Genomic DNA, 15827 nt, shown 5'->3' with positions numbered 1-15827 from the left:
ATACTTAGCATTATGCCCTATATAATCTGCAAATATAAACCTAGTATAGACTAGTTTACCTATTTAGAAAACCTAACTATTATAATTTTTTATTACTTATATTATAGTAAATAAATTAAAAAATTATATATTTAATTAAATTAAAAGAAAGGTCCCTTAGCTATTTAAAACAATTACTAATTAATAAGTTAAAAGTTTAAAATTCTAGTTAATAGTTAGTATAATTTATATTTCCTAAAAAGCAAGGTCTTTAATATAATAGCCCTAAAGGCCTTTTACCTTATTATATATTATATTAATAAATTAGTAAAATTACCCTTTTTATCCTTATTAATTTACTATTTCTTAAAAATAGTCTTTATATAATTTAAAAAATATAAAATATTAATATATATTAAATAATTATATAATAAATTAATTACTAATATTAGTAAATATATATCTTATAAATATATTAATATATTTACCTAACCTTAAGAATTATTAGGATTTTAATATATTAAATCTTAATATAAATATATTACTTTTAGCCTAATTATTATTTATATTTTAATTAATTAAAGAAAAGTAAGATATTAACTTAAGATTTTATATTAATTAATTAAATACTTTATAATATAAAATTTAAATAGAAAATTCTCTATAAAATTTTAAATTATTTCTATTATAATATATAATAAAAGGTTACTAAAACCCTATTTTATAATATTTAGGCTCTAGGTTTTAAGCTTAATACTAAATATAAATATATAATAGTTACTTAATTTACTAAAGTATAATAAGCTTTTTACTCTTATCTATTTATTATTATTTTAAATATTTAAATAAATAAATAAATATATTTTTATTTAATTATTATTATTTAATATTACTAAAATTATTTAATTAAATAAAAAATCTTTTTAAAAGTTATTAATTAGTATTTTTATAATATACTATTAATAAACTTTAAAAATATATTATAAGAGATAGTATTATAGTTAAGGTTAGTAATAGTAAAAGTATATATAATAAAAGATAATATAAAGGAAAATATAAGTCCTTATAGAAATATAGTTTATAATAAAATAAATATAAGAAAAGTCTTAATAAATTCTAAGCTTAGTATTTTATATATATATTTTAATTATTAAATTTATTAATTATTTACTTAAAATATATAAAGGTAGCTATTTTAATACTTTAGGCAAAGTAAGAAATTAATTAAATAATAAAGTTATAAGGACATTAATAGTAATATAATACTATTAATATAAGGGCTAAAAGTATATAGCTAATATAAAAATGAAAAGTAATATAATATTTATAAGTTAATATATACTAGCTAAATAAAAACAAATATATTAATTTAATAAGATAAAAGAGCTAGTATTTAATTAAATAAATATCTTAATTAGGAAAAAAAGGAAAGGAATTATTTTATTTATTAATCTTATTTATTAATCTTATTTATTAATTTTATTTATTAATACTATTAAAGATTTTAGAATAAAAATAAAATAAAAAATATTTTAAAAGTAAATTATATTAATATATTAGTTATATAAATCTAGGTAATATAGTTAAAATCATATATTAGCTATTATCTCCTTTAAGTAAAATAAACCTTATTATTTTTATAGCTATTATAAACTTTTAATAAATATATTATTAATTATATAATTTATGTATAAGATAAGTAATCTTATTTTTATAAGTATATAATAAGATTATTATATTCTTTTTAAAAACTATAGCTAAAAACTAAACCATTATCTTCTTAAATTTACTTACTTAAATCTTTAAGTCTTAAAATAAATAAAATAATATTAGCTAAAAGAAGGATTCCCTTACTAATAAAACAAGGTCTTTATCTTAAATATAATATTATACTCCCCCCAAGATAGCTATTTGCTAGGTTATCTATATATGCCACCACAGACTCCTATGCAGCTGTTAAATATACTAGTCTACTATCACCAGGTACTCTAGCAGACCTTGAACTCTCCTCGTCATTAATCGATTTAATGCTTACTATATTTAGTCTACTTGGCACCTCTGTTACTCTGCTTGACTCTGCCGATAAGGTTAAGAAGACATAGTGAAGCACGAGGACATTGCTGTAGTGCATTATGGCTTGCAGCTATTTACCGAGGTTGATGTCTATAGGCATTGGGTTCTTATGAAACCGCCCTCGGCTAATAAAATATACGTCACCACTACCATCTCCATCATCCGATGACACCGCCGATTAGGCAAGGGCTGCAATCTACCATATAAGGGGGTTATTCTGCGGCATTAATTTAGGCTTCCTCAACGCCTCTATAAGTATCTGCTAGATAGGTGCCTAGATATTCTTAAATCTCCATTTTTCCCTCTCTGCGTGATTGCCCCTACGTCAACTACTAAGACTTCTTACTTAATATTTATAAAATCTTTAAACTAGCTCTCTATTAAGTATAAACCTATCTCTTTTAGTATACCCTTACTACTCGAGTAGATAAAGAATCCCACCAGGCTCGTCTAAATCGACTGGTATCGTTATCGCTGACCGAGATTATAGATGGCAGCAAGACTCTTGAATGCTCTGCGACCTTCAGCTCCCCTACTCCTCTATCCATGCAGTTCAATGCAGCCCGCGCATCTCGCGGTCATCGCTCCGTCATGGCCCCTATCATTTCCAGCCTGTCCCAGAAGGCCGATTGGATAAACATGCGCCTCTGATGATCCTCGGAGAACCGATGTGTATCTTCTTCCGCTTTCTCTTCTTCAGTCTCGTCGCCGTTTCTCCATTGCACAACCTTGTTGTTGGGTGCCAGAGCTGGTTCCGGCCTGGGGCTTGTGGCTGGCTGTATATATCCCTGCATTATACACTCTAGCTTGGACTTATACCTGGCTAATAATGGTAAGGTCGCGGTTGAATCCGCCCATGGTCACACCATCCAAGATGTAGACGATCAAGACTACATCGACTTTATCGGCCAATTCGCAGTTATGAACTTTGGATAGTCGAACGCCAAATTCGCAAAGGCAGCTGCAGATCACGTCTACAAGCTTCCCCTCGCTGGGACGTATAGCATCAGCTCTCTCTATATAGAATTTTCCCAGCGGGTAACCAAGGTAGGAAGCAATCTCCTTCTGACCTAAAACAGTTTGGAAAAGCCAACAGCTGGCGCCTCAAGGAATTCGGCTACGGCTCAATCGTGACAATGCTCAGCGGCTCTGAAGCCGTCGAGTCAGCTGACAAGATTGCACGAGGATGGGCCTATCTCCACAAGGGTATTCCTCAGGACAAAACTCACATTTCGACTGTCGATCAATGCTACCACAGATGGACTCTATTGACTATGCCCATGGCTACTGTCGCAGCAAAGCGCAAGTTACGTATGAAAACATAACGATCTTTATACTTACCTTGACATTAGACTTCGGCGAGCATCTCCCCAATGTTGGCCCGTATGCTCCGTCAAGTGGAAAGCTTATCTCGTTCGGTGATATTAAAGCCCTAACTAACTACTTTGAGGAAGACGCTCACCATCTTGCCGCACTATGTATCGAGCCTGTTCAAGGTTGGGCCGGGTATGTTTGACATAGTAACCGTGACTGAAGCAGCAACCGAAATCTTTATAGCACTATCGTTCCTCCAACTGAGTACCTGAAGGTTGCCCAGGAGCTCTGCAGAAAGCACAACGTTCTGCTTATCTGTGATGAGATTCAGACTGGATATGGCCCGAATAGCAAGGATTTGTCCTACCAGCATGAGGCAACCCTTGAACCCGACATGGTCATCATGGGCAATGCTGCTACTGGCGGTAAGTCAAGGAGCTTTTCCACATACAACAACAGTACTGATATCACTAAGTTACTATCTAATATCCGTCTTCATGGGCAAGAAGGACATTATGGACTTGGTCTATAAGAATGAGATTCATTCTATATTTGGCGCCTCACCCATTGTATGTAGATATACTGGTAATTATTAGGACGAGTGATAAGGCGCTAACTGCAACCTTATTACATTTAATTCCAAATAGGAGATTTCATATTATTTATATTACAGATAGTAAAAACATACAGTAAGCTCGCCAAAAGTGCTAAGTTAATAAGAATAGTTAATATAACTATAATAGTAAGAATAAAAATCGCTACAATAATAATAGTAATTATAAGTTAAATTTAATAATATTAAATTACTGCTACAGTACTGCCTTTAATAATAAAGCAATAGAGGATAGAATAGTTAAAGGTTTGCTAATAAGTACCTGCTTTCTATTTTCTATGAGGACTTGGAGCGACTAGCTAGTATTGGTGGTCCCTGTGTCCGACTTCCTACCCCCAGGCATCGAGTTCCTCCATATACCCAGCAAGCTTAACCCAATTCCACATAGAGTCTACATACAGTTAATAAAGCCACGCTAGGCGGGGTCGGCTGTCAGGCAGATTGTTAGCTGCACAAGGCTAGTTCAACATCATAAGTAGCTTGCTGCACCCCCAGTCGTAACACTATTGCCATATACTGTTTCTTGTGTATAAGTCCCATCTGACACATATTCCTGTGCGTTGCTATATGCTGTCTGCCAGGCTTGGTTGACAATGTTATGGTTCTGCACAGCCCCTTCCCCACCTGACGACATATTGTCAGACAAAGGCTGGGCGTTATAGGAAGGCGACTGTGACTCATAAGATGGAGTCTGGGCACTGTAATCAGGCTCCGTGGTGTTGGTGTTGAAATAGGAAGGCTGAGGGCTAAGGGAATTACTAAATTAGCGAGTTCTTGAGTAATTAGAAAGTATGAGGTTGGGCTTACTCTGCACCAGTTTCAGGCTCATCTGATTGAGAAATAGGACATATAAAAAGCTTAAGTAAATCTATAATAAAAGACATAATAAATACTTTATGGTGTAGTTAACTTTAATTTTATTAAGTAATAAATATTTAGTGTAATAAAGCAATTTAGAACTCTCTTGTGGTTTGGGACATGGTTTTATATTTTAAGCAGGCGTTTCTGCAACAGAAAGCGCAAATGCTGACTATTATTCAATATCCATCAACTACCTCGAGATGCATATATTTAGCTGCACTACGCTATGATCTTGAGTCTCGACCATGGATCTTTGTTAAAATGAGTGTAAGGCTCGGCAAATCGGCAATATAAAGGAAAGAATAGCAGTTTTAACCTAAGGATTTTAGGACCAAACGTTCCTGCCTTGACTGTGTAAATTGCTGACAAGGCGTTGTGGCGCTAATATTATGCAAGCCACTAGGGATAACTTGACTAAATTGGGCTAATCCCAAGCCGACGCATGGACTAACGGGCGAGCTTGGAAACTTTACATGATAATATTGCCGCTTGAAGTGGCTGTGCACTAATACTACGGGATCTCTAATAGCTTGCACCTTTACGCTCTGGTATGCAGTATACCTAATTAATGCAATTAACTTCCGTATATAATCGGAGAAGTAGTGTTTTATTCAGCCTAGTGTCAGCCATAAAAGCCCCTCAGCACAGACTAACTACATAGGGCTTGATGGCAGGCAGCTGACCGCCTAGCGATACAAGCACAGGGCCATTGAGCGTTCAGTGGAAGTTGTGACAGACTGAAAGTGCAGGTTGGCAACTCAATGTCTCAGTTATAAGGTGACATGTTTACCCCGCCTGCATGAAGCCATCATAAGGTAGACAAGATGCCTTCAAAAAGACAGCCAAGACCGCCACTGGCTCGGGTAACCGGAAGGCCAACTCAGTCAGATGGTATAGTGGATAATAGACCTTTTACATACCTTTTCACTCCTCGAGGCAAAAAACTACCTTCTAACCAGTCTGGAACAGAAATCTTTACAGTCCCTCTTCTCGCATTTAGCTTGAATGTCCACTCTCGGTTATATCTCTAATAGAGAGGTACTGGCGACATATTCGGAACGATTAGTATTTACTCTATCTTCTGTGCCAGGAGCAAGGTGGTTTGTTAATTAAGTCCATCGGTAATCCGCCTTTGTCCCTGATCCTGATCCTGTCTCTACATTCTAACTTGAGAGGGTCCTTGTAGGCTTCTGTAGCTTGTAGGCGACACACATAGTCAAAATGGCAAACTTATATAATCGGCTTCCTTCAGTAACACCGCTGCCAGGCTATTATAAAACTACCACGCCCACAGAGCTTAACACCTACTTCGGATGGCGATATCGGGAATTTGCTACCATAGGGTTTTGGTCTACCATTCTAGGCTATCTTCTGGACCGTCTGCCTTGGGATTCCGTGAGGCATACCGCCATTGTTGGATACAGCACATTCAACATTGTTGTCGTTCCCACTACACACCTACGTTTGAAAACCGTCTGTCTCCATGCGAGTGCCGCTATAATAGCAATTCTTTTGCATCGTTGGTATCCACTCAACTGGGTTGTGTCCACATATTTGGCAATTGTTTTCTACGGATGTTAGTTGGATATTAAGCTAGCTTGCATCATCTTCCTGGACGTCCCAAATGATGAATTTGGTGGGCATCGTAAACTCAACCAAATCCGCGTGCTCACCCATTTTGCTACCGCAGCACTACTTTTCCGCCCGCAAGAAATCCATCATCATATGTTTTCCAACAGTTGGAACTGCGACCCTCTATCATTTGTCGTCCTTACCCCTCTCCTTCGGGAGTAATTTGTGAGCTTGGCAGCCGATGGCCAAACATGGGGATCTCTTGGGAGTCAATTTCCGAATCATTCTTTGCCTAGCTGACGTTAAAACCGCTTGATAACTACTATTTTGAAATGCGCTTAAAGATTTATTATTACCTGAAGATAAAGTACCGGGATTGGATGGAAAATCGCGATCAGGAGGTCAACCTTGCTGATTTCTATTACAGCTTAGTCCCAATCGATGAGGACGAAATTCGACTGCTCTACCTTCCTCGTCGATCTTGGAAGCCGTTTGCCGGCGGGATAATTCAAGTAAAATTGTTTTCAGTGCCCCTAGCAGAAGCAAAAGATTATCATTATGAGGCAATGTCTTACACCTGGAGGGAGACATCTCTTCAGCGATCTATTGCAATCTGGGGTAGGCGACACGACATTAGTCAGAGCCTCCACCAACTTCTGCATGCTAGGCGATCCTTCATTCATGATCGCTTTCTATGGATCGACCAAATTTGCATTAACCAGGAGAACGGCGAAGAGGTTCAAAGTCAGATCAAGAAGATGAGAGATATCTACATCGACGCATACCGTGTAGTCGCTTGGCTAGATGACAATTTCGACGCGTCGATGGCTGCGCGTACTATTGCAGAAATCTCTAACAAATTTCAGTTATAGAATATACAATCAGATAAATTCCTCAATTATTGGGACAGAAACTCTCCGCAATGGAGGGGCTTTCATGAAGTTCGTCTTTCATCGCTATTTCACCAGAGCTTGGATATGCCAAGAGGCTGGCTTGGGCCACAATTTACAGTTCTATATTGGTGGCGTTTACCTTTGGCCAGAAGTGATTTGCTATGCCATGAGGGCGTTATCGCAATCAGAGGCGATATTAGACATTTGCAAGGAAAGCAAGCTTCCAGCGAATGATGCTCTTGATGTTATCAAATGCTGGAATACAACCTTTGGCCTCCGCCCCTGGAACTCCGAGTCTTCCCATAACAGGGAAACCATACATTGCTTTGGTCTTATGTTATCAGTCTGCTCGAGATTGAAAGCCACTAATCCCCGCGACAAAATCTATGCACTCCTAGGCATTTCGAATAGCGATACCGCGAGGCAGATTAGACCTTGCCAGAACATCTCCACAACGGAGCTGTTCCGTTCAACTGCAATCAAATTACTTGAATCCGTCCACGACGCTGAGTTTGTTCTGCCTCATGCCGGGATAAGTGTATCCAATAACAACCCGGATCTTCCTTCTTGGGTTCCAGATTGGGAAAGGGAGACGCAAAGGATCACTGAGCTGATCAGTATCCATATTCCACCTGGGATAGGAAATATTCAACGAATGATGAATTTCTGTGATGAAGTCGAAGGCCTGCCGAACACCCTGAGCTATAAGTATACCGCCGGCGGTCCTTCAAGGCCTCAGTTTCAAATAGATCCTACACTGGGACAGCTCCGAACAAATGCAGTTTTGATTGACGGAATTGCTGCTCAAAGCATACAGCCTTATAATCATCTCTCAATGGATCCACGCACTCATCGACTTTGGTTAGTTGAAGCGGAGATTCTGGCGGCTCGGATTTCAGATCGTACAGTGCTACCTCGGACCCTCATTGGCAACCGGATCAACAACGATTCGAGCTGGCGTCCCGACCCAGACAGCCTGATCGAGGCATATCACATCTTGACAGATAACCCCGCCGCATTCGAGATCGAAAGCTTAAGAAATCGCGGCTACAGCTTTACGGTTGACTCCCAATGTGCAGCAGAGACCGAAGGGCCAGGAAATGTTCTCACACTTACCATGGACTTTGCATCAAGAATGAAAGCAATATGTGGCGGCCGGAAGCTTTGCCTTACCTTTGGCCATTGACTTGGGGTTGTGCCTGCTGCAACAAGAGAGGATGATGTCGTATATATCATTTCTGGCATGCAGACGCCGTATATATTGCGTCCCGTAGAGATCCCATGAATTTGGGGCTCTGTAACATAGTTCAGGCTGGTTAGGGAGTGCTATATTGATGGAGCAATGGATGGTGAATTAATAGACCATTTATCTGCCAGGAGTATTACAATTATATAGCTAATAAAATCCATATGGCCCTTTTGTTGCGTTTCATTATGTTATGGACTTTGCCAAAACGATCTATCCGCGGTCAAGCTGCTCTCGAGACAGGCCTCGCTCAAGGTTTAAACAATGTCCCCGAAGGTTTCCAAAATTGCCATGGCTTTGCCAAGAAAAGAACCGACAAATGGCGAGATTAATATTCGCTCTATGTCAGTGGGTCAAGCTCGCAAAGCAATACTAGTGATAGCGGCTTTAGCTATAGCTGCTACGGCCAAGATACTAGGAAGTATAATTGCAAATTGCTTACATAGTAATGAGAATGAGGAGGGTCTAGAGATATATTATGCTAGCAGTAAACTACAAGTTAACGCCATATTTAATAATACAGGATAATTAATTATAGCTAATGTTTGCCATATAGTTAGCCTCTTTTAGATAGTATAATTTATTAGAAGTAAGTAAGATATAATAATATATAGTTTAAGATATCTCTTTAGCTATAATTAATTACTTTTATCTTTTTCTTATTTTTTTTTTTAAATAGGAATATATATATAGTAGACTTAGAGTATAATACCTAATTATATCTATATTAATAGTAATTAGACTTTATAAACTAGGCTCTATATATAAGAAATGCTAAGTAATCCTACTAGATCTTATATAAGCTGCCTTATTTAGAGTATAATAAACCGAATTATTAAACTATATACCTCTATAATATAGATTATATATTAAGTAATAGTAATTATAAATATATATAATATAAATAATCTAAGACTCTAAGGATACTTAAGATAACTTGCCTAGTAGTTAACTAGAGCACGATTTGCCTCCCCAAATCAAGCAACCTATGCGTAGCATTATCACAGCGTCAGAGCAACCGCATCAACCTATTCTCTCTAATTTGGCATTAAACGCACAGCCGATGCCGATAATACATTCACTGGCCAGTGCACCAGCCAATACATGCTGCATATAATGATATAAAAAGGCTTGGTTCGTTCCAGTAAGTAAATGTGTTGGTTGTTCGGGCGTCATTGTGATTGTGGCTGCTGATATGTTTCAGGTGGTGGGGTAGCAAGAGACGGCTGAACTGCAAGGCACATAAGATGCAGTGCGGTTGGGAGGGCTACTGATATCAGTAAGAGCTTTTGTAGTAGCTACCTCGTATTTAACGGTGAGGAGAAGTGGCTGAACTGGAGTTGTTTGGAACTATGAGTTGCCGATGTAAATAGTTGATAATCAGGGGAGTATTTTACCGGAGGGGCCTGCTGTTCAAGTTCGAGTGGAATGGAAAATATTAAAAGTTAGAAAAGTAACTTGTTTACTTGTATATCTTATATTAACTTGTCTTGTTTATTTTAAAGTAATGGTGATTAAGTCACGATGTCGGCTGCTGTTTCATTTAAAGGCTGCTATAATATAGCTATAGGACTTGACAAGGTAATGATGTAGTTTCCGACAGTAGTGAGCAGTTGCTCTATACGACGCACATGTCTATTGGAGTAGAGTCAAGCAGTGGATGGTTTGTATATTGATCATTGTACAATATTATGTCATTGGCTGCGAGAGTAATTCATCGTCGAGATGTTGCATATATTCCAAAACATTATTACACCAAGGAATTAAGGAGCAAGCATCATCCACATCAACGTTCCGCATATACTTGCAAAACCTTCTTAACAAAATAATAAATATAATCCCCTAAGTAATACGCATAAGGTCCAGATTCTGAGTTACTTCAATTTTTAGAACGACTCCAAATCGTTAATTGCCTTGGTCCCAAATCTATCTTTCATTAGCATGCTTCCCGAAATTTCAGCTTCGAGAGGACTTACCGCGTAAACCGACTTAAGAAAAGAGTCGCCAAAAATATCAAAGGCCAATTTGCCCCTCAACTAAACTCTACCATACCACTTATATTTATCTGCAGGTGCAAACACCAAGTCCTAGGGCTAGATAATAAACCGCTTATCCCTAATCGCCACCTTGAATTCTGGTAGGTCTTCTACCTTTGTGCTCTTAGGGAAGACATAGCCCTGTTAGGTCGAGTTATAGTGCGCCCCAGGAAATTCATTGTACAGCGCCTCGCAGACCTTATTAGAAACCAAGACTAAAGTTATACCAGTATCTGCAATAGCCTTATTACCAGACAGATTGATAGTTTTGCCCTTCACAGAGACACTGACAGATAGGAACATCCAAAAACCATCAGACGAGTCAATTTCGGTCCACGTAATTTCCTCACCGGAGCTCGAGACAAGATCAGTGTCAATGAAGCCAAAAGTGTAGAATGACTCAGGCGAATTAGCATCCCACTGGCTGTAAAACGCCGAGGTAAAGAGCTCAGCCTCCTCGGGGATGTCACCTTGTTTGATCATGTTAATAACAGGAGTGTCTGCAGGGTCTGGAGACTTATTGGTCTTGACTGTGCTGATGGACGGGAAAGCAAGGCCAAGAAGACCATCGCCAGTGCCCTGGGCAAATTGGTAGGAAAGTTCCGACGCGAGCTGGACAGTTTGATTCTCAATGGTCAAACCACCAATGGTAAGATTATCTGAGCCGCAATCTCCTGATGCGCGGCTCCTATCTTGATAAACGGTCTCCCAAGACTTATCGGTGAGCTCATTGAACGATGAGGAAGATGAAGGATCAAAGACATTGTGACCTCTCTGGATTCTCTTACTCAATTTTGTTGAGACTACCTTTAGGTACCTGGTTAGAATTGTGCACTCTGTTTTAGGGCCTGGTTTAGGAAGGCTCACCCAAAGGTCTGCGGACCCAGTGTCAAAGTCCAACTTGAACTTCTGAGGGGGCGTGCCAATGGACACCTCGCACAAGTACGTGGAATCAAACGGCACGTCCTCTGCCGTAACCTCTCCAATTTGAGTTCCGCCGGCATCCAGAGATCCATCGGCACCAAGCTTTTTCTGAAGTATCTTTGTCTGATAGGCACGTCCGCCTACAGCAGCATCAAATCTAGGGTGAGCGAGTCCACGTTGTTGGATTCGGTGAGCTTGGAAGTACGGTCCGGATTTGGTAGGTTCAAATCCGAAGCGGTTAAGAAGGTGAATGTAGGATTTGGTGCCGTGCGGCTTGTAGTTCAGGTTTCGCCTGGCCTTGATCTTACTTAGGCCATGGTTGAGTCTGAATTTGTGTTAAGCTTGATAGATACCTTCTTTGTTAGGATATGCTTGTGATATAGGAGTTGAATATTAAAATGACTAGCAGTAGCAGAGTAACTTTGGAAGAGATGAAACGTGAGAAGTAAAGAGATAATGGGGCCAGGGTTAATTTATACTGCAAGTTATAAAATTAATAGAAGCAGTGCTCTTAAATCAGCTACTAAGGGTTATTTATTATATTCTTATATCTTCACTGACGGACCCATTCAAATCGCTGTTGATTGCTTATTTAATCATTATACGAGGAGCTTGAAATCCGGGCGACATCAACCAGTGGCGGAGAGAGGAAACAGGGAGGTTTGCGCGGTAGCAGAACCTTTCGTCCCGAAAGGCACTCCCAATTTGAGCTAGATGCCGATTAATTGCGGAAGACTAGCTAAAATGATGTTTATAACGTGATGTAATAAATTGTCATAATGTTCAAAGTATGGTAACAGTGGAAGGAATAGTTGACATGTGAAAGCATAACCTACACATATGTATGGTCTTGTTTACTTGATGGCTGGTTAGCATCTGGTAAAAGACAATTTCTGATTATTTGTAGCCAGACTTGGTTCGTGATATAGAAAAGAGAGGGTGTCCGTTGAACAGCTGGTTACCAAGGCTTTCACATGATTTACCTCCGATAGAGCGGTCTTGTCTGGTAATTTCGGAGGTAGCATCGTAAGCCTGCTAAGTCGAAATTTCCCAGCCCAATGCCAGCTCTCCGGCAAATCTTTCTAACCTGCCTATAGTGATCAGACTAGGATTCGGTAGTTAGCGTTGGGCTGAGACAAAAATAAGCTATGATAAATATAATTAAATAGACCTAGGAGCTCTGTGCTGGGATTACCCCTCCTACTATCACATCTCATGCAGAAAGTCCCAAACGCATCTTAAATAGTTTATAGCTTAGTAGTGAGTTACTCTATTACTTTACCTAGAATCTTATTAGATCCTGTTGTATTATCGTGTCTGGAAACTTTGCAGACTAGTAAAATAATTTCCTGAATAATCTTAAATAATGAAACGTCAGTTAAAATATTAATATAAAATAAAACTAAGACTTATTAATAAATACTAATAAAGACTATTATCAGACAAGATTAAGATATCTTCTTCTACAATTTTCAGTTTTACCTTCATCCCCCAGCCATCTGGCCCTCCTATCCAATTCTTCTTTTTACCAATCTTTTCCACTATATTCACATGATCTCTTAAAGCTTTCTTTAGCTTTGCGGGATCATGTTTCATCTTCTGTATAGATATAGTCAACTGAACACCCTCCCCCTTCTTCTTATGGCCTAGATCCCAAGCCCATTCAGATGAGAGCACAATGCGAGGCTTGCTCTCATCAACTTTCCCTGAGGGATAGAGGCGACCAAGTAGGTATCCGACTCGGCCAAGGTATGCAGCCCACCAAACCTCTTCTGGCGTAATAATAGATTGGAGTGCCTCCTTGAACTTGCTCTCGCGTGGGGGTAGCTCTCCCATATAACGCGATTCCAACATAAGGGCAAGTCTGGCTCGGTCTTCATGCGAAACCCCGCGAGTAAAGGCAAGTAATCCAGTGCTCGTGCTATACATTGCTGCTGTAGATGCAAGCTCTTTATCCATGATGGTATGAACATACATGATATTTGCGAATCCTCGTATAACATGCTTGCTGATGGACTCTGGGAATCTGCGAGTCCCACCCTGGGAGGGCTTAGGAAATGAGAACATGAGAAGGTTGTAGAGGGCCTCGACTGACTCGGGGGCGAAACGCTGGGTAGTGACCTCGAGAGGGTCCTGAGCTCTGATACTAGGCTCAAGCTCTCTAAATAGAAGTCCTTCTCGCACACCTCCTTGACAGAAGTGTGCAAGTCGGATTCCATGAGGGATCGCGTTGGATAAAGCGTTGATTAGGAACGCGACGGCAGGAACCTGTTTTCTCCTCCGATCTGAAACCCGGAAGACAGAATGGGCATTCCGAGCAACTTCTTCCATGGCTTTTGTGTTCTCAAATCTTTCCTTTCCAACAGTGTATCCATTAATGATGGATATGGGATGAGGCTTCTCGCCAGTCTGGCTCATATAAAGGAGCAAGTAGCCCCAACCTCGAAATCCACCCCCGGAGAGATACAATGGAAAGCCGCCATTTGTCTTTGCTTCCTCAACTAAGCTTTCAGGAATTCGGAGACTTTTGTATGCATCCTCGAAATTCTTTGTCATCTCCTGGCGAAGCTTTTCCCGTGCTTTCTCTGCCTCATGTTTCGACTTACCCCTTTTAAGGTCCTCCAAAGTCTTCGTCAATGCTGCAGCTCCGTAAGGAAAGCTTATTGATCCTTTGTCACTAATGCGGACGTTCCCGCCTTGTGATATAATCCAGGTAATCTGAGTGCTGCCACCGCCAAGGTCCATCATAAGTCCTCTGATATCAGAGAAACCGCTTGCAACACCTAGAGAACCGATACGTCCTTCATCTTCTTTAGGGAGCATATCAACGACAAGTCCGGTAGCTGCATTTATTTTCTTTATGAATTCAGCAGAGTTGAGAGCAGCTCGAGTTGCTTCAGTGGCGACAACATGGATGTTCGCTTGGGGAACGCCAAGGTCGGTGCAGACAATTTTGAAACGATTCAGCGCAGCAATAACGTCGTCAATAGTATCAGGTGGGATAGGTACTTGGTGGCCGGTCTCTGGATCAAATTGGGCGTCGTAAAGTGATATACTGACACGATACACATGGATTGTAGGAAGAATACGAGAGAAAGGTGGAGATAGATCCGTGACGGAGAATCGGATGCCGTTACTAGTATATCTGTCAGCCTCCACGCCAATAATTTCCATCTTTTCAAGACCCGTTTATTATTATATTAATAGCCAAGGAATAATTTGTCGTACTTCAGTTTCCATACAGGGCGTTACTTACCTCCCCATATCCACTATACCCCGCAAGTAGGAGGAATCCACTGTTTGCAGTTCATCTCGGGGTCTTATAGAGGGGGCAGGTGAATGTGAGTCCACAATAATTTCATAATCGGAGATGGAGAAATCCATTACAACGTTTGAGAAAACCCGAATTGAATGATTTGGGTAGCTTAGCCGAAGGATCTGGATGAAGAGTTGATCAAGGTAATGACATTAACAAGACAACGATTAATGATCCTACGGGTGAATAGAAGTGAGGGTAGTAGGCGAATTGTAGCTTGTAAAATGACTTTTAAGTAGATATTTGCAAAGGGTGATGGGTTGAATTAGCTATTTATGTCCAGATTCCAATCGATGGTCTTATACAACGTTGACATTCAGGCGCCTGAACGCTCTCTCATAGATACGTCAAGTCCATCGATATAATTGGCTCGAGTTTGAGGTGGTGTGAGACATGAACATCAATGCTTGACGAAAATGCATTAGCCAATGATACTACTTGTAAATAAACGGATATTGATGTATTTCGACTCCTGTTAAAAGTTTCGGTTAGTCGGGAACAGTAATGCCGAGTATCAAGTAAAGTTTACTGCTGAATACATACCATCCACAATCTATTCCACGGCCATGATCAGCAGCTCCATTCATGTCCATGTAAATGAGAGTTCATGGACAGCGCCTCGCTACGTCCTTCTCCGACACGAAGCGGAAGGGGACCAACACTACCTCCGGACGTTCTGGCATGATTAAAACTCTAAATAAAGGCGTACTTGAAGCGGGAAAAGTCGAACCATATAACTCACATTAACTAGAGATCCTTATTGCTCGATACAGTCGTGTAAAGCATCCAGCTTTGCATTCTTGTCAGAAGAAGTAACACCATCCTCTGCCATGACGATAATACATTATTGTGACACAGTATCTTATACAAAGTTCATACGGCTGGGGAATATATCATAATGAATCATGCCCTTAAATGATAAGCAGCCACTTTATGGAAAAGTCGCGCCTGTCAGCACTACCACATGCATGTGTATGCTGCTGAGTGCAGCGGAGATCGA

The 15827-nt window shown here is 39.7% G+C and overlaps 5 protein-coding genes across 5 annotated transcripts; 2 read left to right on the top strand and 3 right to left on the bottom strand.

Moving 5' to 3' along the window:
• Positions 1 to 2881: 2881 nt before the first annotated feature.
• On the top strand, positions 2882 to 4153 carry BKA55DRAFT_546303 (pyridoxal phosphate-dependent transferase; the record flags this gene model as incomplete). The annotated part of the gene is made up of 8 exons (XM_046190905.1): positions 2882 to 2884; positions 2989 to 3099; positions 3132 to 3363; positions 3405 to 3558; positions 3610 to 3791; positions 3826 to 3935; positions 4040 to 4055; positions 4140 to 4153. 8 exons carry the CDS (start codon positions 2882 to 2884, stop codon positions 4151 to 4153), a joined length of 822 nt encoding a protein of 273 aa, XP_046041851.1.
• A 21-nt stretch (positions 4154 to 4174) lies between these two features.
• On the bottom strand, positions 4175 to 5092 carry BKA55DRAFT_668264 (uncharacterized protein). The gene is made up of 2 exons (XM_046197888.1): positions 4787 to 5092; positions 4175 to 4725 (listed from the first exon to the last, which is right to left on the bottom strand). The coding sequence occupies exons 1-2, from the start codon at positions 4861 to 4863 to the stop codon at positions 4449 to 4451; spliced, it is 354 nt and encodes a 117-aa protein (XP_046041850.1). The 5' UTR covers positions 4864 to 5092; the 3' UTR covers positions 4175 to 4448.
• Positions 5093 to 6583: 1491 nt separating this feature from the next.
• On the top strand, positions 6584 to 7322 carry BKA55DRAFT_217447 (heterokaryon incompatibility protein-domain-containing protein). The gene is made up of 2 exons (XM_046185210.1): positions 6584 to 6779; positions 6840 to 7322. The coding sequence occupies exons 1-2, from the start codon at positions 6745 to 6747 to the stop codon at positions 7282 to 7284; spliced, it is 480 nt and encodes a 159-aa protein (XP_046041849.1). The 5' UTR covers positions 6584 to 6744; the 3' UTR covers positions 7285 to 7322.
• Positions 7323 to 10587: 3265 nt separating this feature from the next.
• Positions 10588 to 12536, bottom strand: BKA55DRAFT_668263 (aspartic peptidase domain-containing protein; the record flags this gene model as incomplete). Its single annotated transcript, XM_046197887.1, has 5 exons — positions 10588 to 10638; positions 10678 to 10728; positions 10786 to 11394; positions 11455 to 11814; positions 12495 to 12536. The coding sequence occupies 5 exons, from the start codon at positions 12534 to 12536 to the stop codon at positions 10588 to 10590; spliced, it is 1113 nt and encodes a 370-aa protein (XP_046041848.1).
• Positions 12537 to 12883: 347 nt separating this feature from the next.
• BKA55DRAFT_585029 (Ppx/GppA phosphatase family-domain-containing protein) lies at positions 12884 to 15105 on the bottom strand. Its single transcript, XM_046194406.1, has 2 exons — positions 14768 to 15105; positions 12884 to 14647 (listed from the first exon to the last, which is right to left on the bottom strand). The coding sequence occupies exons 1-2, from the start codon at positions 14893 to 14895 to the stop codon at positions 12934 to 12936; spliced, it is 1842 nt and encodes a 613-aa protein (XP_046041847.1). The 5' UTR covers positions 14896 to 15105; the 3' UTR covers positions 12884 to 12933.
• Positions 15106 to 15827: the final 722 nt, after the last annotated feature.

The sequence above is a fragment of the Fusarium redolens genome (assembly GCF_020744475.1).
Source record: "Fusarium redolens strain MPI-CAGE-AT-0023 chromosome Unknown BKA55scaffold_29, whole genome shotgun sequence".
Taxonomy (NCBI): domain Eukaryota; kingdom Fungi; phylum Ascomycota; class Sordariomycetes; order Hypocreales; family Nectriaceae; genus Fusarium; species Fusarium redolens.
This window is presented reverse-complemented; position numbering and strand designations above follow the sequence as displayed.